The sequence below is a fragment of the Leucopleurus acutus genome, assembly GCF_964270905.1.
Source record: "Leucopleurus acutus genome assembly, chromosome: 11".
NCBI lineage: Eukaryota > Metazoa > Chordata > Mammalia > Artiodactyla > Delphinidae > Leucopleurus > Leucopleurus acutus.
In genome coordinates, this window is record NC_139152.1 from 9,550,175 (window position 1) to 9,574,347 (window position 24,173).

Below are 24,173 nucleotides of genomic sequence, written 5' to 3' on the forward strand. Positions count from 1 at the left end.
TGTTGCTGCATGTGGGCTTTCTCTAGTTGCGGTGAGCAGGGGTTACTCTTTGCTGTGGTGTGCGGGCTTCTCATTGCAGTGGCTTCTCTTGTTGTGGAGCACGGGCTCTAGGCACGCAGGCTTCAGGAGTTGTGGCTCGCCGGCTGTAGAGCTCAGGCTCAGTAGTTGTGGTGCACGGGCTTAGTTGCTGCGCGGCATGTGGGATCTTCCTGGACGAGGGCTCGAACCCATGTCCCCTGCACTGGCAGGTGGATTCTTAACCACTGCGCCACCAGGGAAGCCCTCATAAATGTGTTTGCAGTTTGTTCGAATCATAATCCAAGCAAGGGTCTGTCTCTACTTCACAAGTGGTTGATGTGTCTCTTAAGTGTCTTTCAATCTCTACAGCTCTCCATTCATATCTTTTTTGTGTACATGCTTGCACACTCTCTAGGTGTTGAAAAAACAAGTTAGCCATAATTAGTATAACTTTTCCCCTGTATGTGGTGTAACTTTTCTTTCCCCTTTGGTTGCTTTCAAAATTTTCTGTTTCTTCTTGGTTTTCAGCAGTTCGACTCTGTGCCTGAACGTAGCTTTCATTGTATTTATCCTGCTTGGAATTTGCCGAGCTTCTTGGATCCTTAAGTTTGTATATTGTTGTTGCTGTTGTTGTTAACAAATTTGAGGACAATTTGGCCATTATTTCTTCAATTTTGTTTTGTTTTGGCCCCATTCTTTCTGTTTTCTCCTCTTTTACAATGTTATAGTGACTGTGCAGGAAAATCATCTTATTTTCTTAGATGACCACACAAGTACTTAGGATAGGGTATCACAATCTCTAATTTGCTTTAAAATAATTCAGTTTTTAAAAATGTGTGTTCAGAGTGTGGGGGGGATACCAACCCACCCACGTCTATAAAAAAAAAAAAGTTTTCACCTTCTCAAACTCCAATTACATTTCTTTTAGACCGTTTAATATTGTTCCATAGGTCACTGAAGATCTATTTCTTTGTTTTTAATTTTTATGGATCTGTTTTCAGATTTACTAACCCTTTCTTCTGTTATCTCCCATCTGCTATTAAGTCTCTCCTGTCCAAAATTTCAAGTACTGTATTTTTCAGTTCAAAACCCTTTTTGATTGTTTCCATTTCTTTTCTGATAGTCTCCATCTGTTATCACTCATTATGACTATCATTTTCTTTAAATGCTTGAACTTATTTATAATAGCTACTTTTTTTTTTTTTTTTTTTTTTTGTGGTACGCGGGCCTCTCACTGTTGTGGCCTCTCCCGTTGCGGAGCACAGGCTCCGGATGCGCAGGTTCAGCGGCCATGGCCCACGGGCCCAGCCGCTCCGCGGCATGTAGGATCCTCCCGAACTGGGGCACGAACCCGTGTCCCCTGCATCGGCAGCCAGACTCTCAACCACTGAGCCACCAGGGAAGCCCAGCTACTTTTAAGTTCTTTTTTGCTCATTCCAACATCTAGATTATCTCAAGAGTCTACTTCTATTGACTGCCATCCCTCTTGAATATGGGTCACGTTTTTCTGTTCCTTGACGTGTCTAGAATATCTTTATTGGACACTGAATATTATGTATAACATATTGTAGAGACTCTGGATTATGTTACATTCCTCTGAAGAGTGTCGATGTTTCCGCTAGCAAGCAGTTAAATAACTAGTCAGTCACTGAATTTGTGGAGGCTTGGTCTTATATTTGGTTAGGGAAGATTTATTTCAGTTTTGCCTTTAGCCCTCAGGCAAATCCCTTTGTCCTAGAGCATAGTCCTTACTCCTAAGGTGTGGCCATTCTGGGGTAATAAGCGGCCTGAGGTGTTTTCAGAGCCTTCCTTGATAGAGCCCCAACTCTGAACTCTGTCTCCAATACCATGGCCAGCAGCTGAGATTTCATGTCTTTGAACTGTACAGCTGTTACCTTTCACTGAGCTCCTTGGAGTTCCCCCTGCACATTGCAGTTCAGGAGCACGTGTTAAGGATTTGAGGGCATTTTATGTGCCAGTTAGTGGCTACTCCCTCTGAGGGTCCCTCCTTTATGGAATCTGTTTTCTCCATTTTTCTGCCCTTCTGACAGCTTCATACTCTACTCCCTGGCATCTCAAACAACTTTCTGTTCTTTTTCCAGCTGCCTCACACTACGTGGACTGGGAAGGACCCTCAGAGTGACAGCTGTATAAATTTGGATCTTACTCTGGGCAGTTCCTTTCTTGCAAGAGTAAAATCCCCTTCAGTTTCCAGTACCCTCAGTAACTTTTATAAATATATTTTATCCAGATTCTATCATTGCTATATGTAGGAAAGTTAGTCTGATACAAGCCACTCTGCCATTACTGAAACTGGAATCCCCTTCTCCTTTGAGAAAAATGGTAGCATACCATACATACTTCACCTTGCTTTTGCTCATCTAGCCATAGAGCCTAGAGATCAGTCCTTAGCAAAATATTTAGTTATTCCGCATTCCATTTTATAGCTGCGTAGTCCTCCATCATTTAGAGAGATACCATCATTTGTTAAACCAGTCTCCTACTGATAGCTGTTCCAACGTTTAAGCACTTTTAAATTCGTGGCAGCATGTTATATAGTGGTTACAAAATAAGCCCTTTGCCTTCAGGCAGATGATCTTTTAATTATCATGAACAGTATTTCTTTTGTTCAGTGTCTCATATGATTTGTGAGATCTAGTGGAGTCCCCATTTCCTGTTAACCCTATATAAAACTTGAAGAAACCACCACCTTTGTCTCTGTGTACTAACCCCATCAGATTCCCAGATCCCCTTTATATGGTCTTCATATAGATGTTGTCGTAATGGATAAAGGAGATATCTTTGACTTGCTTTACTCAGAACCATGGACAAGTCTTTGACCAGAACAGGGACCTGCAAGTATGCACATCCTTTTGGTGAGACAGCTCTGGGAACAGATGTGGCCAGAGAAACCTCATTAAGATGTGTGTGAGGGCCTGGAGAAAACTCCATTTTTGTAGGCAGAGTTTTGTTCTTCCAACCCTTAGCAGGACTCCTAAGGCCACGTACATGCTGGTCCCTCCCTCAGCCCAGCCCGTGGAGCTACTGCTGCTGCTGAGCTGTGTACACTTTTTTTATATATATAAATTTATTTTATTTATCTTTGGCTCGCACAGGCTTTCTCTAGTTGCAGAGAGCAGGGGCTACTCTTCATTGTGGGGCGCGGGCTTCTCATTGCGGTGGCTTCTCTTGTTGCGGAGCATGGGCTCTAGGTGTGCAGGCTTCAGTAGTTGTGGCACACAGGCTCAGTAGTTGTGGCTCGCGGGCTTAGTTGCTCTGCGGCACATGGGATCTTCCCGGATCAGGGATCGAACCCATGTCCCCTGCATTGGCAGGCAGGTATTAACCACTGTGCCACCAGGGAAGTCCCTGAGCTGTGTACACTTCTGATGTTGTCCTTCCTGAGATGTCTCCAGCTTGAAATTTCAGGTGGGATGGGGTGGAGGTATTGTCAGGGGTCCATCCCTCCTTCTTCTCACTTAACTCTGTCTGACTGTGCACTCAGAAACAAAAGGATCCTCAGTGTTCTCTCAGGTACAAGATTGTTATTATGTAAATTAGGCCCACTGTGCACGCTTAGAGCGGGTTTTTTGTTTTTGTTTTTGTTTTTGTTTTTTGGCGGTACGCGGGCCTCTCACCATTGTGGCCTCTCTCGTTGCGGAGCACAGGCTCCAGACGCGCAGGCTCAGTGGCCATGGCTCACGGGCCCAGCCGCTCTGCGGCATGTGGGTTCTTCCCGGACCGGGGCACGAACCCACGTCCCCTGCATCGGCAGGCGGACTCTCAACCACTGCGCCACCAGGGAAGCCCTAGAGCAGGTTTTGATGTGACTTTCCCCCCTTGTTTCTACATAGCAGAGAAGTAGATATTCTAATGGGTACATAAGGTTCTAGAATCTTACTGGAATCTAACTGGCTGGGTGACCTTGGGTAAGTTGCTTAACTTCTTTATGCCTCCCTTTTCTCTCCTGTTAAACAGGAGTGACAGTAGTTAGTATCTCTGCTTAGGTGTGTTATAAACTTTAAACAATATAATCCAGTACGTAGGATATATAGTAATTGCTTTATTATCATCATCATTATCGTTAATACCAACAACTCCTGGAGGTAGAGAATATGAAAGTTGGGTTATGAAAAGTCAGTGAAAACATTTAGAGAAAAACCCTTAAGGACCCCAAAAGCCGTGTTGAAGAGTCGAGTAACAAAAAGATAAAGAATGAACGTGTGGCTTCCTTGTGTTTATAAGCCACTAGCAGGTGATTAATGGAATGTCTGTAGACAGTTTTTGCTTGTCCACTGGCAGGAAAAGAATTTCGAGTATGTGCACTTTAATTTTTTTAAAGCGGTGAAAAAGAGCCTGCGGCCGGGAAGAAAGGTGCTCCTGCAAGCTCACGTGCTCCACTGTCGCCACCTTTAGGACCGCAGTGAGGTGCCTCCCCTGACCGTCCAGCAGGGTCTCTGACTGTCCTTCCCTCTGCTCCACAGATAACTGTGTCCAGAGGACCCCGAGGCCGTCGGTGGAGAACGTACACCACAACCCTCCCACCATTGAACTGTTGCACCGTTCCAGGTCACCCATCACGACAAACCACCGGCCTTCTCCCGACCCCGAGCAGCGGCCCCTCCGGTCCCCCCTGGACAACATGATCCGCCGCCTCTCCCCGGCCGAGAGGGCCCAGGGACCGAGGCTCCACCAGGAGAACAACCACCAGGAGTCCTACCCCCTGTCAGTGTCTCCCATGGAGAATAATCACTGCCCGCCGTCCTCCGAGCCCCACCAGAAGCCCTCCAGCCCCCGGCAGGAGAGCACGCGGGTGATCCAGCTGATGCCCAGTCCCATCATGCACCCTCTGATCCTGAACCCCCGGCACTCCGTGGATTTCAAGCAGTCCCGGCTCTCCGAGGACGGGCTGCACCGGGAAGGGAAACCCATCAACCTCTCCCATCGGGAAGACCTGGCGTACATGAACCACATCATGGTCTCCGTCTCCCCGCCCGAGGAGCACGCCATGCCCATCGGGAGGATAGCAGGTAAGTGAGCGCTGCCCTCGCCGCACGCCAACCTCGAGCTCCCTTGGGGCCTCACGCTGTCCCAATGAGGTGCCCTCCAAGGCTCTGGGAGGCCGAGTGGAGGCTTCTGCCTGCAGGAGGCGGAATCCTTAACGGGCTAGTTAATGAGCCACGGGGCTGGAGGAGTTCTGCGCCTCGTAAGTGTTAAGAAACAAACGTCCTCCATCCAGCTTGCAAGGGGAGTCACATCAGAATCGCGGCTGAGCAAAAACATTTGAAATCAAAGGTTTATGAGCATGTTAATGGCCCTGTCCCGAAGTTTCCAGCGGCTAATTAACGAGCAGACGCAGCATAAAGAACCTCTGTCTCAGATGCAGGCTTGTAATTCCATCCCCTGCACAGCAACCCCACGTAGCCTTCACCTTGGGAGGGGGTAGGAGAGAAAAGCAGGATTAGGGTGTTGGAGTCCGGTGCTGCTGTGTCATTTGGACAGAGGAAACCACTCCCGAATTCTTTCCCTTCTATGCTGACAAGCCCAAATTTACTCCCCTAAGACGAGAGACCAGTGGAAACCAGTGAAAAAAATCACCACATTGTATTTTTGCTAGCCCGCCCATAATTTACATGAAGTCATTTTCCAGAAGCTTATAATCCTCTAACCTCTTGGCAAAGTTAACTCTTTTCCTAGAGCTTCTCTCCATTCACGAGACATTTTTGGAGCACCTGCTGTGCACAGATAAATGCACTGGGAAGTAGGGGACACGGAGCTTATATAACACTTACTATTTCCTCAAGGGATTTAAATTTTACTAGGAGAGACAGATGTGAAAATCACTAAGCTCCAAGGCAGAAGGAAATAAGCCCTCTGCCCCGTCCAGTCAATGCACAAGCATTTATTGAATACCTACTGTATGCGAGGATAATTCAGTGCCGTGGAACCAGTTCAGAGAGAAGGGGTATTTTGACTGGAGGAACTGAGGAAGGGTGGTAGCTCGATGCTGAAGGTGATTATGGGTCCAGTAATGGGAGGGAGACACGGAGACAGGAGACAGGTCAGAACTATTCAGGGAAAGGTGAGTCGTGCCCCTTCCTCCTTGGGCTGATGCCGCAGGAGCGAGGTCCAGCTGAAGCTCGGGCTGGAGCAGTGCTCACGACACCATGACGACACGGGCCCTAAGGCTGCTTTACTTCTGCCTTGACTCGTCCCTTTTTTATTTAAGTCATTTGTTTCTAAATTCTTCTCTGGTCCCAAGGGCACCTCCAATGTCACCTCAATTTTATCATTATAAATAACTTACATAAGGAATGTTGGATCAAGAAAATCAAATGGCCAAGAGCTATGACGTGTTTCAAAAACACCATGAAAAATGAAATGATGTATGCTTGGAATGTGATCCAGAAAGCACCCCACAGGGTTGGGAGTGAGGAACGGGTGGGGTGTACATAAGATGTTAGTCACAAGCTCATGGCTGTATGGCGGCGTGTCGGGTGCACCGGGGTTTACATTACTGTTCCGTCTACTTTTACATAAAGGTTTTTTTAATAATGGAAAAAAGAGAAACTATGAAAAGAAAGGATGGGGATAAGGTAGCAAAGAGCTTATTGTGGCAAAGCATGTGCATTTCCGCAGATAACTGGAGGAGGAGGAAGGGGCCAGTATATTCCTGTGAATGATATAAATGAGCTGTCTTGGACGTTCTAGGCTTTCTTTCTTGTCTGTATACGCCCTGCTTGTTTCTTGCATGGTCTGTGCAACAGTTCTGGACATTTTGTGGATACTTTCTCCTTGTTTATAATCCTCAGAATAGCTCTTCGAGGTAGCCTATCCTTGCTCTATCCATTTTATATGGAAGGGTCGTTTACAGGGGGAAACCACAGAGGAAACTGAACGGCAGAGAAGCAGAGGTCACATAGGGGCTGGCGGATGAGGCTGCAGGACAGCCCTTGCCGCGCCGTTGGCTGCTATCTCTTGGGCTGCCCTTGCTACCCCTGCATTCCTAATCACGATCTGTCTTGTCCACCTCCTCTGTGACGCTGTCTTTGCCACAGACTTCTTAGGAATCCAAGATAAGCCCCATGTGTCAAGTTAAATTGTTCAGGCTTAGAGCTGTTTTTCCCTGGTTTAGTAGGTCTGGAAATTTTTTAATATGGCTCTCTTAAAAACTGTGCTACTCTATTGGTATATTCAAAAGTTCCATCATCTCCACGTGTCTGTATTCGCTAATTTAACCAGATCCAGTGATGTAACCAAAAGGCACTGTTTTTCTCAAGGGTGAAACGAGAGAGAAGTCTACGATCTGACATGTAGTCTTGATACTGTGACCCTCTGAACAGTGCTCATCACAGTTCCAGGCTTGTTTCTCATTTGGGGTGTCCCTGTCTCTCCACTCCAACCCTTTGGGTGTCTTTCTGGACTACTCAGATCCTCGTAGAATTGATTCTTCATGTACTGGAAGTCGAATTCATTGGGTGATTCCTATGTACGATGTAAAGTTCCGTCATTATTGAACAGCCATAAAAGTCCTTCAGATCTCTATCAAGCAGCTTTTCTATGGGAAAACGTAGCTTTTCAAAGGAGCCCAGAGGGCACTGAAGGTGCTGCTGTGTGTCACACTGACAAATACCATAGCTGGAGGATATGGTAAGAACACTACTGGTGCATGTGGATCAAAAAGTAAATCAGGCATCATTTGCTCAGGTACTCCCGGGTGTATGCCTCTGGACACCTTCTGTGTTTGCAGCACTGTCCTGCATTCATGGGGGTGGAGTGTTCCAGGAGATGTAAGACACAGTCTTCGTCATGAAACAGCTGTAGACAATGAGCTACAAGTGCAGCTTGTGGTGTCTTCCAAGGACTCCGACTACGTGCTGTAGGAGGTTGGAGTAGAGGTGTCAGGAAGGCTTCATGGAGGGGCTGGCTTTTAGCTGGGCTCAGATGAATGCTTAGAATATGGACAAGTGGAGATTAAAGAAAAAGAGGTCATTCCAGATGGAGAAAACCCCAAAACAATGTAAGGCCTAGTATATCTGTTCTATTTCAGATAGAAATGTAAAGTCAAGAATCCAGGTTCATTAAAAAAATCCACCATATTTTAGCAGTTCTTTTTTTCACACTTTAGTATCTATGAAATTGGGAGGCATCACACAATTAAGAGGCCCCATGCAAAGTTATGATGGTTCACTTAGGTATTTACCTGGCGGAAAATCTAAAGTAGTCAATGAAAGAAATCCAGGAGGTAGTTGACAGTTTAAACACAAACCACAAATTGAAATAGAAACACACAGCTTATCTTGAAAGGTGTTGCTTATTTTTCAAGGAATAAGGAGGACTGTTTTTGAGTTTAACAAGCTGCAAGGGCTGGCATTTGTGGGAGAGAGTTTAACATAGGACAGAGTGAGAGAAGATTCCTGGGTTCTGTTTTTTAATTGAACAGCCAGTGGTATGTGCAACCCTGAGCAAGTTGCTTCTTTCTGTGCTCTTTTCTATTTATTGTCCTCAGGGAAGGACTGCTTGGTGGCGGGGGGATGGGGGAGCATCTGTCACCTCCTAACATTTTCTCAGCCCACAAACGTCTTACTGGCCTGTGTCTCGCCAACCTGTTTCATAGCCAAAGAGTGGTACTGGCAGTGAGTGCCGTAAATTGAAGAAGGGTAGCCCAGGTGATGCTGTGTTTTCAGTATATGTTGAAAAGAATTCTTAGAACTTGGTGGTTTCAAAGCTAGAAGGGTCTTTTACAGATGAAGACACGTCCAGTGTTCAGCCTCCAGCTTCGACCACTCGTCTTTCCAGCACACTTGTTTCCTTGGGACCGGGGACTGGAAATGCAGGCCTGTGGGCCAAATCAGCCACCGCCTGTTTTTGTAAATCCAATTTCACTGGCGCACGGCCACACCCACTCACTCAGTATTGTCTGTGGCTGCCTTGGCAGGGTTGAGGAGTTGCAGCAGAGACTGGACTAAAAGATTTACTGATTGGCCTTTTACAGAAAAAGTCCACCGCTCCCCGTTCTACGCAACTGTCTGCTTGTATGTTCAGGATGCTTTGGGGGCACAGGTGTAGAAAATGCCGTCCCTGCTCTCAAGGAATGACTCGCACCTCAGAGAATGAGGCACGCCTAAGACGCGGAGGGAACAGTGGCTGATGTAGGAAGGAGCTGAGTTCTAGATGGCAGGCTGATGGCCGAGTAGCCCAGAGTAGTTGCAATGACATCATTAACATAAGTAAAATACAGCTGGGGAAAGTAAAGTGTAGCTCTGCATACCTGAACTACGTCAAGATTATTCATTCAAACATTAACACGCATCTGTGTGCCAGGCACTTTTCTAGGTGACAGGGCGCAGCATCGCTAAATGCCAAATGTTGTGTCTTTGCTGGCACAAGGCAATAATCCCTCTTACTTTATGCCATCAGACAAACTATGCTCCCTGCTTTGGTTTTCACTGTATAGACAGCTCCATTTTCAAAGAAAAAAACTGAAGTCATTTTGGCTTTCTCTTAAACTTCAATTCCGTTAAAACCTGAGTTACCAGACTTCCTATCTGCGTGTCCCTTCCTTGGACTTAATCCAAAAATCTGCTAAAGGGAGGAAGATTCAGCGGCAACCTGGTTTATCATCCACTCGTAGCCGTTCATCTGCTCCACAGAAGTGCGGACTTTAAGAGGCCTGTACAGGTTTGGTTGTTCAAAGTCCACGGACCATCCAGAAAGAGAGTATTTCTTCTCTTGTGCTCATCTCACAAGTCTTGCCTAAGTCTCTTGATTTTCTTTGCGAACGTCAACTTCTTCACGGTCTGTGAGGCTATCATTAGTGAGTGGATCTTACAGCAGATAAAACAGAATCCCACGCCCCACCCCCAGACCCCGTACCCTTCACTTGCAACCCTCTGATAACGCCTGGCCTGGCGATCTTTCAGGTCCTCAAAGAGACTGAAAAGAAATATATGCGTATTATCTCTCAGGGTGACATTTTTAATAGAAACAAAAGGATTCTCCTCGAGGAGACACTCGTTTGTCACCTGGCTTGAGCACTGTACACTCTTGATTTGGTTTTACTGACTGGATGGGTTCTGTGTACACAGAAATTCAATCCTGGGAGCCTCTGATCGGACGTCAGATGCAGGCACCTAAGCCTGAGACACCAGGGCCAGCAGCTAGGGGCTCACCTCAGGGCTCCCAGGCTGGGGGGAGTCACCCTGCACCCTGCGCCCTTGTATCCATCTCTGCTTCTTCCCCAGTGGTATCTGATGGTGACATGGTTTCCAATGAGGCACGGGGACTTTTATTTTCTTGTATAAATGAGCCTCAGGAGCAACCCTGCAGGGAAGAAGACATCATAAAAGAGAAGCTAAATGGACTGTGTGAGTGACGGAGGGCAGTGTCATCCCCAGGCCTTTGCAGTAAGGTGTGGTGGTGTGCATGCGTGTGTGCGCCTCTGCACACACACGCGCGCGTGTAAATATTGTGTTTGGAAAAAAGGACAGGATCATGGGATGTCTCCGTAAGCCAGGGGGGCTCGGGGTTATAGGGCCAGCTGGCGGAGCTGGGTCCTCCCATGCTGTCTCAGGCAGAGAACTCTATGGTTCCCGGCCCAGGCCCTTCATCCACAGCCGGAGGGAGGGTTCCTGAGGTAGCACTGTGGGCCTGTGGGAAAGCATGGACTCTGGAGCCAACAGGATTAGAATCTAGCCCGTCTCCCAAGCAGAGGTATTTAAGGTCCCTGAAGCCTGGTTTCTTTACCCATGATAATACTAATACTCATTTCTGGGCACTTTTGAGCACTAAAGAGACAATGTGCAAACATTAGCACGAGCAGGGTAATTTCTAAGGCTTAGTCAGTGTCCCTCCTGTGCGCCGTTTCTCTTCGCTCTGCTCCAGGGCTGCGGAGAGGAGAGCAGTGGTTATGGCCAGCACCATTGCCCACCGGAGCGGGTGCAGGGCCTTAACCCACAAGGCCTGTGTCTGGGCATTTGTTCTAAGTGATGTTGGCCTGAAAAGTGCACGCCTTCAGGGAACCCTAGTTTCCTTACTTCCTTGGAGATGAACTTCTTCACTCCCGCTCACCTCCTCTGAGGCTTGGCCCGCTGTCTGTATTTGGAGGAGATGGAGGGGACCCTTGGAGAGGACAGAGGCCTTCGCCCCGACGGGAATGTCCCAAGGTGCCAGACTTCTCACGCGCTGCCTGAGTCACTGCACTTCATTTTTCATGGTGCGCCACTGAGAAATCAAGAAGAGAAGGAAAGTTTCAGGACAGCTTTTAAAGATAGAACAGTACCAGCACAGTAACTCGGTAGAAAATAATAGAAGGGGACTGAGGAGACTGGAAATGCCAGTTTGTTTGCGGGCCTGCATTTCTGTAACAGCGTCCCTGTGTCCCAGCAGTCTGCCTCCACGCCTGAGGGAGGAGGGATGCGTCTGACTGGGTTTTAGCTGGGGGCTGGGTCTCTGCGTTTCGCAGCCTCACTCTACACCTCCTGCAACCAAAGGTGAAAAGGTTCAGCGGTGTGTGTTTGCAGCGGCAGCCCCTCCGCCCCGACGAAGCCAGGAAGCATAGGTCTGTATTCTCTGCCTCAGCTTCTCCCTCTCCCAGCTTGCTGCCGCGCACATACGGCTTCCGTTTTCCTAAGCCACAGCAAAGCACAAGCAGGCGCCCATTGGAAACACACCTCTGCGTATCAACACAGGGCTGGCTGCGCTGGATGTAGCAGCTGTCTGCTTCTAGGTAATGGCTGATCTAGAATTGAGGAGGAAAACAAGAACACAAAAAAACCCTGCAGGTAGCCCCCCTGCGTGTTGTAAAACCCGTGCTTCCGTAAGCAGGGCTTCTCAAGCTGGCCGCTCTTGCTATTTGGGCCGAACAATTCTTCGTTGCCGGGGAGGAGTTCTTTTGTGCATTATAAGATTTTTAGCAGCATCCCTGGCCTCTACTCACCGGATGCTAATAGCATCCTCCACCCCAGTTGTGACAACCAAAATGGTCACAGACATGGTAGAGCACCACCTAGGAGGCAAGATTGCCCCTAGTTTAGAACCACTGCTATAAGCAGAGAAGCGACTTTTTATTTTGGGTGTTACTGACCCATTTTGTTCCTGAACCTCAAATAAATTTATTAGTTTTTCATAATAAATTTAAAGCAATGAAACAGGAACGCTAGGCCTCTCCTTGTTGGTGATTATATCCACAGAACTGCAGTTTACAGACCTTCATTTAAAATTCCATTTGGGCAGTTAAAACAACAAAAAAATTTCTTTCTTCGATGCTTTCCTGAAATTTGAATTTCGGGAAATTCAAATAACTTGTCGATAACTGGACTTGCCCACTCAGATCTTTTCAACATCAGTTTTGTCTAGCATGGTTTTCTAGGTTTTTTTTTTTTTTTCCTTTAAAAACCATGTTGGTTATGTGTGAATTGCCCATCTTTCTACAGTCTCTGTTCAGTAAGCTTGTACAAGGAGTCTCTGGTAAGAGACTCGTGTGGGAGGGAAAATATTTCTCCCTAACCACAGGAAGGGATATATATATATATTTTAGCAATGCCTTTTAACTGTGGATGCCCAGGGTACCTCACCCAGCAGGAAAGAGAGAACTCTCTTTCTGCAATTGGAAAATAACACTTCACTCGAGCTAATAAACCCTTTCATGAGCTTCCTCTCATGGAAGAGACAATCCAAATCATGAACATTTGTTTAAAATTCCCACATGCCTTGACAGAGAAGGCCCTTTAGTTTAAGACACATGCAGCTAAAATTAGTGAAGACCTTGTGATATATAAGATATTTTTCACATGCATGTTCAAGTGGTTTGTAATGGGTGCATTTTATTGGGTGCATTTTATTATATAGTATTAAGCATTTTTATCAGTGATCAGAAAACACTGTATCTGTGCAGACACGGATGGATTTTGACAAAAACTGCTGGTGGGTCATGGCAACAGCCTCCAGAGGACCCGGGAACTAAAAGGCATCTGCCTTTTATTTACCTAAAATCTTAAAAAACAAAAATAACTCAGATGCTTGAACTTCGATTGTAAAAAAAGAAAAAGAAAAAAAGTTGCGTGGTCAGGCAGTTTTCTTTTTCTATCATCTGGCATAATTTTTAACTGAAGAAACAACAGAATCAATAGTGTTATAAAAAGCCACTTATACTCTGAGCTTGAAACAACTACTGTATGCCACAGAATTCCTGTTCCTACCTCGGTTAGTGACCGAGTAATTCAGTATGTCTTGAATGTCAATATATTTTTATTACTCGGCTAAAGTTGGCTTCGCTGGATTCAATGTCATTTAAAATGATCAAGTGGCCCCTTGTTTGGGGTGATTTTCACATTGATGAAAGGGAAAAGTTGGCAAGATACAAGTGTTCCTGCAACTCACAGGTAAAGTCTGTTCTTTGGTAAGCCCTGCCCTTCATTTACCAACCAACCAAACACAGATCACATTCTAGATTTTTTTCAGTAAATGATTTACGACATAAAGGTCTCGGTTCGATGCCTCTGAAGAACCAGCGTGGTAGGTACCCAGCGCTGGTTAAGCCCTTACTTTGAGAAACGGTAAAATGGTTTTACATGGAAACCATTTTTTAAGTGCGAACCAACGGAAAATGGTTCGCACTTCACCATTTTATGAGACACAGAATGTCCAAAGCAGTAAAAAGAGAAGCCACAGAAACAATGAAAGTGAAAATCCCTCAGCAGATGGTGTTGAGACAACACTCACTTTGCATTTTAGCTCCAGGAAGTCTTAGAGGTGAGGGACTGCCAATATAGTGCTCACCTTCCGGTGGGCAGAAGTTCCTTCCATCAAACTGCAAAAGACAACCAGATCAGTTTGTTTAATTGTTAAATTGTGTTCAAATGATTCACTCTAGAGAATCACATTGCCAGTCCAGATGCATCCGAAAGGTGTCATGAAGCCTCTTGGTGGTAAAAATGATTGTAACCCTGTCAGGAAACAGGGAGAAGCTGCTACACCTTTGTTCCTCCTAGTAGACTGGCATTTTGTGTGATAATATTTGGTCTTGCCAGATGGTTTCTACTTGCAAGAGCTTGTGGGAAATTAAAATGCATCTGCCATTTGATAGTAGGCCTAAAACTGGACAATTAAACCACATCTCAGTTCTCTATTTTCCCACCTGTACTAAAAACGATGTAAGACAAGGAGGTGGCAGAGAGGGAGAAAGACACTGCCTACTTCACTGCTTTGCCTACAGTCGCCCTCTTACAAGTGCCTTAAAAATGAGCTCGATTATTCTCAGCGTGAGATGGTGTGTGGCACTCACCTCTCAAGGTGCTTCCTGATGCTGGGACTGGGCCCCTTGCTGCTCCTCGGTGCCCCCTTCTGGCGACCAAGAGGGCCGCGGCAGGCAGGGATGATAATAGAATCTCTGGTCAGCTTCTCTTAGCGTAGGGTTCAGGCTCCAGGAGTCATCCTTCTAAGAAGGACACCACGGGTCCTTTTCTGAAACAGAAGAAACCACACGTCACATTAATTTTTAGACACAGATCAATCGGGGGGGAAAAGGATACAGTACGGGGTACTGAAGATGTATGGTCATTTTAAGTTTCATGGTAGTTCCTTAAAAGATTAAGCCTCCTGGAAAATGCCACATTTTATGCCAGTTCCTTCTGCTGTTCAGCGAGAAAGCTGGATTGCACGAAGGACACACTCAGAGTTAAAGCTTGCTTGGAAAAGTCCTTGACTAATAGTTACCTGTTAACCCTCTTCTCTGAGAATAGACGTCTCAGCGCAGGACGTGTGGTACAGCACGAGCTCCAGACTCCAACATGTGTCACTCACGAGCTGTGCCTTTGAGCCAATGACCAAACCCGCTAAGCCCCAGCTTCCTTGGCCATAAAATAGGAACAGCAACAGCGCTGGCCTCATCAGGTGCCCTAAGGGTCAGAGGCAAGCCGGCTGGTAGAACACACAGCCCAGTGCCTGCAAACAGCACCCGGTAATCGCTGTTGTTATTGTTTTCCTTACTTTCTCTTCACTCACATCATCGCTCGTACAGTAATCCTGGAGAGAGTCGACGTTGTTAGTCCCCTTTCCTAAAGGAGGACACGGAACCTCAGGGAGATTTAGGAAACTTGCCCGAGGTGACCTGACTCGTTTCCTCTTGTAAGTATGTGCCAGAGGAGGGCGTGTCGCATTCTCTGGGAGGTGAATGTTTGGCTCGCTCTGAAACAGTCCACGTTGGGATTGGACATTCCCCACCCAGGTGTGTCAGGCCTCACCCAACGTAAGGAAGGAAATCGGCACCTTGCGGTGCAGGAGCCCCAGAGTTCAAATCCCGGTGACCTCGGGCACGAGAGGATTAGAAAGGATGCAGTGTGTAAAGTGAGGATTAGAAATAACGCTTGCAAAGTGCGGGACACATACACGGTGTTCAACGAAATTAATCGTTTACGACCAGCCATGCTGGCTAGGGCGCATCAAAGCTCCCAGAAGCACACCTGGGGGTCGAGGCCAGTCCTGCATCAACTAGACTTAGAAAGTCCACATCCGCTCCCATCCACCTATCAAGGCTGTGCTAGGGGCCCAGCCCCACCCGGTTCCGGCACTAATCCAGACAGCACTGGAACAGGGCAAAGGCGTGCAGCCTGCAGCTTCCCTTTCAATTCGCCGATCCATCCACAGCCCAAGGTCGAGGCCTCGCCCAGCGCCTGGCCTGTACACAGAAAGATCTGTTGCCTGACCAAGCGATGCAGCATCAGTTTTGCACATGGAGAAAGGGATTCTCTGCACTGGGTTCCTCTCTACACTGATTCCATTATAATAAAGCAATTTTTAAAACCTCCGAAGTAGCTATAACGGGACTGTCTACATTCTTTCTAAAGACCATGCTGGCCATGGTTCCCACGGTCACAGTCCCCAAACCACAGGGGTCTTCTTCCCCCACAGCTTTTCACGCATCGTACTTCTTTTCCTGCCATTTTGCAGCCGGCCTCAATCGTCACGTCTTTATCCGTTGAGTATCACCCTCCAGAGTAACCTTTAGCGCCCCACCGTTGACACCACATTGCTCTCTCTGAACACGAGCACACTCTTTGCCCTTTGACCTGCCAGCGTGTCTTCAGCCCCTTGTCAGAACCAATTCATTTGCAGTTAGAGCTTGTTCTGTCCCTTCTGTGGGCTCTGCTCAAGTTCAGGTCATTGGTCATGACCGTGGACCAGTCCCTTCCTCTCTCCAGGTCTCTGTGTCCTCATGTGAGCGGGGAGATTCTGGGCCCGGACAGTCCCGAAGGCCTCCACAGGTCAAAGGTTGCATCTCACAGGTCTCTCTGTACCTTGCTCTCCTCACTATGAAACGAGGATGTGTTTTTGTTTTCGTTTTGGCCGAGTGGCTTGCGGGATCTTATTTCCCCAACCAGGGATCGAACCCAGGCCCCTCAGCAGTGAAAGTGCGGCATCCTAACCCCTGGACCGCCAGGGAATTCCCCAAACGAGGAAGTTAGACAGTCCATCCAAAGGAGGCAAGAGCGGTTACTCGATTATTTTCTGATTGTTGCTCTTAGTACTTCAACAAGCAACCTTGTCAACAGTGTTTTCTTGCCCTTTTCCTCTGTAGACTGTAGACTGCTTTGGGATTACGTCTATCAGTTGCTTTCTGACAGCCGGTACGAAAACTTCATCCGATGGGAGGACAAAGAATCGAAAATATTCCGGATAGTGGATCCCAATGGACTGGCTCGACTGTGGGGAAACCATAAGGTAAAAGGGCATCAGATATTCGTTCTATAAAGTAGGGCCAAAATCTAGTCTTCATCCCTGGGTTGGAGGATAGTTGTCTGTCTTCTGCTTCCTGTCTGCCCGTAATTATTTAGTTTACTCCTCACTGGACAATTAGTTGCAAAGGGGAGGAAATCATTAAAGATGCCCCTTGCCACTTGTTCCTTGTGCCAGGTGCCAGTTAAGTCTCCGGCCTGACAGGCCTCATTACGAGTAACCGTCACTCCTCTGCCTCGGCCTGGTCCTGCCACCCACGCCATCATTAGGAACTGGGTACCAGGGATGCACTGTGGCACTCTGTGACTCACAAGGGGGCTTTGGGAAGCGTCGCTTCTGTTCCGCTGGGTTAGAAACTTCCATGGTCGCAAAAGCCCAGTTCTACGTGGAAAATGCTTATCCTCTGACTTTAAAGCATCTCCTTGAAAAGCAAACAGTGCAAGAAGTCTGATGGCCCCTGCAGTTTTCCACCTTGGGAAGAGGGAATCGAATTTAAAAGATAAAAGTCTTTTATAGTTAGGAAAACCATTAAAGTGCATAGATGTAAAAAGTGGGTGCAACAACCCTGACGTCCACTGATGGATGAATGGATAAAGAAACCATGCTATATGCACACAATGGAATATTCTTCAGCCTTAAAAAAAAAAAAAGGAGCTTCTGCAGCGTGTGGCAACATGGATGAACCTTGAAGACGTGATGCTGAGTCAAGAAGCCAGTCACAGAAAGACAAATACTGCCTGATTCCACTTACTCGAAGTTAGGGCTAAAATAAGCAAATTCTTTGAGTCCAGGAGTGGACTGGTGTTGCCAGGGACTGGGGAGAGGGGGGAGATGGGAGTTACTCATCAAGGGCCATAAAGTTTCCATTAAACAAGATGAGTAAGTTCTAGAGATGTGCTGTAGGACACTGTACCTGTAGTGAACCCTGTATTAAGTGCTGTATTATGCACTTAAAAATTTAAGAGGGTAGATCTCATGGTCAGTGTTCTTATCACAGTAAAATAAAGTAAGATACACAGAGCAAAGAGTTCCCCTGCCAAAAAAAAAAAAGAAAAGAAAATTAAGATAAATCTGTATTCCTACTTAAAAAAAAAGAAAAGAGTCAGCAAGATCCAGGCCTGACCACAGACAGGTAGCCGTGGGGCACCAGGAAGGCCCAACTCCAGATCCGCCGAAGGAGAGGCAGGCCACAGGGGAGACACCGCCGAGCTCTGCCCCGGCTGCAGCCTTGGAGGATGGCAGCCCGCGCTCTGGCCCCGCTGTGGAGGACCTAGCAGAGGCTGTCGTGACCAAATATAGCCATACCCCACTGACACCATCCACCCTGTGAGTCACTGAGAAAAATCGCTCTGCAGCTCGCACAGGGTGCCCTCACCCCAGGGCTCGGAACAACTGTATTCTTGCTTCCATGACAGGAATTTAAACAAAAAAATCTCTTCCTTAAAATGACAAACCAGAAACACAAGCCTGAGAAAGGTCACTGTAAAAATAAAAAAATTTTTTTAAAAAAAGGAAAAAAGGAAGAGAAATCCTCTGTGGGTCAGAAGGTGAAGGATGACCCCCAGATAGGGGAAACTGCAGGAAATTCCTCGGGCACAGCAGAGCGCAGTCCTGGGAGAGGAAGTCGGGGAGGCCGCTGCGGGATGTGTGCTTTGTTAGCTAGACTCACCTTAGGAGAAACCTCAGCGAGGACGTCTGTGAAAAAGCCCAGGGGTGGGCGTGGCAGGGAGCAGATTAGCAGGTGGCTTTCCCAACTGGCGGGGCCACAGAAGCAGATTTGAACAGCTCCTGCAGCGTCTTTTTCTGAGGTTCGTTTCATTGTGTCTTTGTGCTTTTTTTCTCTCTTCCGCCTTTGAACAAGCAGAACAGAACAAACATGACCTATGAGAAAATGTCCAGAGCGCTGCGCCACTACTACAAACTAAACATTATCAGGAAGGAGCCAGGACAAAGGCTTTTGTTCAGGTAGCACTTCCTTTTTCTTCTTTCCTTCTTCTGGGAGGATACTGTTCTCTTCAAATAAGAGGGAGGAGGGAGACTGTTAAGATCTCTACCTGCCTATCTGATCCTCAAAGCCATCACCGCTACACATTCGATACCAGGTGGTGGTTTGTTAGAATTTAAGGAAAAAAAAAAAATTTTTTTTCCACTTATGTCTAACCTAGAGTAAAGCCAAAACTACATAAACACAATCTGACTCACCTTTCAAATAATGCAATGATCAAACAGTATTATCTGGCATTTATATCTATGGTAGTTAAAGGGAGCGATCAGAGGGACCAATGGCAAAGCAAGGAACTAAACAAACCTAGGCCTCCCGGTTGCCAGCCCTGGACCGGTGTTTGTCCTGGCCCGTTAGTGAATCACGAAATAGATTTAATGAGTCTAATTTTTTTTTTAATGAAATAGAACAGAATTGAATAGGAAAGGATAGAGTTGAAAATATCAGACTGTATCACATGAACTAAGAGTGCCTGTTGATTCATGAAAACTGTGATTCAGGGGTGTGTGTGTGTGTGTGTGTGTGTGTGTGTGTGTGTCGTGATGTAAAATACATTTATGACAATGCATTGTCAAAGTCTGAAAGCTGCTGTAGACAGTCCTCTTTCCAGAATTCCTCCCAGCTAATGAGTTCCAACCATTTAACCTACCACATAGATTGTGATTCCCTAGGCAAGAGAAGAGAAACAATTAGAAGAGGAAAAAGAAGGGGTCTAACGGACCAATCAGGAGAGGCAGACATAGCTCTCTGACACTGGTGGTAATTGATGTGGTGAGACCAAGTGAAGCTTGGGAGAAGGTGGGATTGACAGACACGACCTCAGGTTCTGCGTTTTGGCAGGTGGGACAGAGGAGAGTTACGGATTAGGCTAGAGATGTGGATTTGGGTAGAAAATGACAAAATGACACTGTATGAGCAAACGAGCTCACTGGGATAAGTACTTATTGGAAAGAGCAGAGAACCTGGGCCTTAGCATTGGAAAGGTGTGGTAACGTGGGAGCAGTAAAAACACAATTGCGATCTTCAAAAGAAACAGAGAAGGCTTTTCAAGAGCTGGAAACAGAGTAGAATAAAGTGGAAAAAGAATCCTCCTTTCTCCGGCTCTGCTGATGCGTTCTTTTCATCCTTCACCCTAAACTTAGTCCTTGGCTTCTGTTCTCCCCACTCTATACTTTTTCCCTGGATGGATGGATCCCGTTACACAGCTTCAGTTATCACCTCCACGAATGGGCTCTCAAATCTCTACATGCAGCTCTAAAATCTCCCTGAAATTCCAAATCTGAATTTCCAAGAGCTTCTTCTAGGACATGTCCACTTAAATATCACATTAGTATCTCAGACATGAAATGTTCAAGACAGGCCTTCTTCCCATACTGGAACTCTACCCACCCCCAGAATAAATGTTACATCAGCAGTGGCATCACCATTGTTTAAGTAACCAACCTTGACACTGGAGTTATCTTTGACTCTTCTTACAACTGAGTCATTATTGTGCTGGACAGTCCATTGGCTCCTTAGCACCATTCCCACTCCAGTCTGTTTCAGGGGCTAGAAGCCAGGGAACCACATTTCCCAAGATTTCTTACCAGCAGGCTCCAGGTTGGAATCTACCAATGGCAGGTACTCTCACGAGACCTGGAAGATGAAAGCAAAGCAGAAGCATTATTATTGCTTCCCTGGGAGTGGAGGCTGACGTCTAGACTTCACAACTGATACCTAGATTAATTCAGCAATCTCTGCCTCTGGTCCATTCTCCTGCCTCCCAAATTCATAATCACACTGCCAGCTGCCCTCCAACACTAATAGGGTTCCCTGTGCCAGAAATGTGCATCACTTTAACTTTTGCTTTTTTAACATATACATACCCCCCAGGTCTACCTCAAGTCTACTACCCTTTATGAGACCTTCTTCAACTGCTCAGACACGCACAGATACCTTCTTCCATCATCTGTTGGGTTTCCTTGGCCCTAAACCACATCGTGATTTACATCTTTAATAGTTGTATATATGAAGTCCTTCTCCCCAACAAGTAGGTCATAAGCTCCTAGAAGGTAGAGGGTTATATTTTATATATATATAGTTCTGTTTTATACCTTATGGAGGCTTTTGATAAATGTTTCTGGGTAAGCCTGGTGTGGGATATCAGAAACTTAATATGGAAAAGCCGTCAAAAGTGGATAGGGGTAGTTCGGAGGGCCAGATATAGCACACCTGTGGACTCGGCCTGGAAGGGATTATTAGTGACTTCAGATGTTGAGGGAGAAGTGTTAGCTCCAGGATAAAAGCGGAAGACAGGTTGCAGATGCTATGGAACAGACTGCTTGGAAAAAAAAATCAGCAATAGGGGCTTCCCTGGTGGTGCAGTGGTTGAGAGTCCGCCTGCCGATGCAGGGGACGCGGGTTCGTGCCCCGGTCCGGGAGGATCCCTCCATGCCGCGGAGCAGCTGGGCCCGTGAGCCATGGCCGCTGAGCCTGTGCGTCCGGAGCCTGTGCTCCGCAGCGGGAGAGGCCACAACAGTGAGAGGCCCGCGTACGGCAAAAAAAAAAAAAAAAAAAAAAATCAGCAATAATGGGCAGAAAAGAAGTCGTAGGTGGAAGGTTCACAGGCTTCCAACAGTGATTGCAACAAGATAAAAGGAAAGAAGAGTGCTATTTGTGAGGAGAGATTAGTCAATTTTGAGGAAATGAATGTCTGAAGCCAGACTCGCCCCAAAATGAAGGCTTCTCGGTATAAAACCCAGTGTGTAATCAAGTGAAGTGTTAGACTGGAGGGACTCTTGGAGACTTCGGGATGGGTGATGAGACAGAGCCCAGACGGTGAGTAGGGCTCAGATAGTGGAAGGAGTCAGGAGGGTTCCAAATAAGGGCAAAGCTAAAGGTTTGGAGGATGGCATGAGCTGTGACTGATATAAAAAGAACTGGTGAGACTGGAGTGAAGGGTTCATGCTAGTGAACAGTGGAAAACAAGAGTTTCCGGGTTGAGGTGACAGAGGGGCCCGAGGGGCAGGCCCAAAGAGTGGATCCTTGACCTGATAAGTGGTCGTCACAGGATTTTTTTGGTTTTTTTGGCCATGCCACAAGGCATGTGGGATCTTAGTTCCCCAACCAGGGATCAAACCCATGCGCCCTGCATTGGAAGTGCAGAGTCTTAACCACTGGACCGCCCGGGAAGTCCCTCATCATAGGCTTTTGAACGTGAAGTGATGAGAGAAAATGTATGTTTTAAGACAGGTCACGTGGTACCGAGCAGAGGAAGGGAACAGTGTGTGGGCTGTGGAAAGGGCCCTCCCACCATAAGGACAGAACGTTCGCAGCCAGGCACCCTTCCTGAACCACGTAAATCATGGTCAAAACATGGCACTGATATAATTTCCAAATGACCCCAGCGACCAAGAAGATGAGGCTGGCTGTTTGCACCTAGCTGCAAAGGAAGACAGAATAAAGGGGATGAATGGCTAGCATTTGGGGTGGAGCAGTGATAACACTGAAAAAGATTCTTTCTTTCGGCCTAATTTCCAGAAGCTCCACTATCTTGCCCTATTCCCCGGATTTTCCACCTAGCATTTAATTGTATCCTTCGCATTCGATTCAAGTCTTGAATACCATTCCTCGGGCGCACAGTCTGGGATGGAAATGGATACACAGCGCTCACGGGTCTTTGTAAAATGTAACCCTCTGAAAATCAGAGATGCAGATACCTGTGCTGTCCCCGGGCTCCCTCGCATGGTCACGCAGGAACGCATCACACGGCCCCACCTTCTTCACAGTCATCCTAGACTTTTGTTTATCATTGTTTTGCCAACTTTCAGGCAGTTAGAGGAAGGGGTAGCTTTTTCTAATTTGGGCTAAGTTAGCATTATGACCAGGTTCCGTAGCTCTCCAGCTATGTGAAGGCGATGGGAACTCTCTTTTTAGAGTTCAAGGTCAAGACAACTTTAGGAAATTGTAACCTCTTCACGCCACCATTTCCTCTTCCAAAGGTTTATGAAAACCCCGGATGAAATCATGAGTGGCCGAACAGACCGTCTGGAGCATCTTGAGTCCCAGGAGCTGGATGAACAAATATACCAAGAAGATGAGTGTTGAAGGAGCCAGCCCCCGGCTCAGCGGGCCGATAGCCAAGGGCACCCTGCCCGCCAGGATGGCTGGGGCGTGACGGAGCGGAAGGGAAGAGACCCGGACATGGCAGTGACACTTCTCTCACCCAGCGTGAGGGACCCCGGAGCACCTTAGACAAACCACTCAGCAAAGGCGGCGCTGGAATTCTGGCCAAGGGCACCAGCCTGGGACTCATGTTCATGGTTCCTTCTCATTTGGAATCTCTTTCTGTAATTCCTCCCCCACCCCATTCCACCTATTGTTAAGTTTCATGGTGTTTTTGGTTTTGTTCTTTTTTAAGACCATGCAGTTTGACTTTTCATCATTCATATAGGGGAAGACATCGAGGTTGTTTTCCTATGGAAATATATATCTATTATATATATATATATATTTTTTGCAAATCTCACAAAGTGCAGAAGCGCAACTGGTCAGGAGAGAGAACACTTACAAAAGGGTTCAGGTTCTCTTGACCCTGCCACATGGATCAGGTTTGTTCCTGTTGCTGTTGGGTCTTGGCTGGAAAAAAAAAGAAAAAAAAGAAAGAAAAAAAAAAGATGCTTTTAAAAACGATAAATTGAAAAGGAGAGCTCTCTTCTTCTCTCTCTGGCTCTCTTTCCTTCCCTGCCCCGTCCCGTCCTCCCTCCTTGCCTGTTGTTGAATTTCAGATGCCTTTCAGCGGGGTTCAGCCTCTTTGGAGAGTCTTGGGAATTGTTGGCACCTAAAGGGGATCAGTGGTCTGGGTGCTTTGTAGCCGGCGCCACAAAAAGCAAACCCACATCCCAGCATTTGGCCACCTATCGGAGGGAGGCCAGAGACGTCACGGAGGCTGCTGCCTTCCGGGAAGATGCATGCTAGTCCGGCAGGCTTCCCCTGACACAGCTGTGAGAACTGCGGGGCCCGGTGGTTCCACAGAGCGTAAGATGAGCCTGGAAGGCTGTCCAGGTTATTTGGAAGCCCCAGCATCTTGGGATTAGTTTGCAAGTGCTGCGAAGTGGGGGGAAAAAAATGAAAAAAAAACCACACAGGCCTGATGGTCCAGGTGACAGATCTTCTGCAGTGGGGTATGAATTATTCCAAAGTAGGTTATGGAGGGTCACCTCTGCTCCATCCCAAAGGCCATCGTGCAGTCAGTTTCATACCCTCACCTAAATTTTTTTCAATTCCCAGCCTTTGTTTTTAAGTTTCCTGATCCCCACAGGACACAGGGCATTTGAGGGGGAGGACCCTGGAGTGTGTCGTCTCAGTTGTTACTGGTGTTTGCCACGCCTGGGCAGACGGGAAATTCCTCAGATACCTTCCTTTGACCCTCTTCTTTCCT

At 47.0% G+C, this 24,173-nt stretch overlaps 1 protein-coding gene across 2 annotated transcripts in view; it reads left to right on the plus strand.

Annotated features, from left to right (window-relative positions):
* The window catches only part of ETV6 (ETS variant transcription factor 6), a 237,616-nt gene extending 213,697 nt beyond the window's left edge, over positions 1 to 23,919 (plus strand). The window contains exons 5-8 of one of the 2 annotated variants that reach the window (XM_082849929.1): positions 4,503 to 5,048; positions 16,595 to 16,737; positions 18,617 to 18,717; positions 22,735 to 23,919. In XM_082849929.1, the coding sequence (XP_082706055.1) occupies positions 4,503 to 5,048; positions 16,595 to 16,737; positions 18,617 to 18,717; positions 22,735 to 22,840 (896 nt within the window). In that variant the 3' untranslated portion in view covers positions 22,841 to 23,919. The remainder of the gene's footprint in view (positions 1 to 4,502; positions 5,049 to 16,594; positions 16,738 to 18,616; positions 18,718 to 22,734) is intronic. The other variant, XM_082849930.1, reaches the window with a different exon arrangement.
* The last annotated feature ends 254 nt before the right edge of the window (positions 23,920 to 24,173 follow it).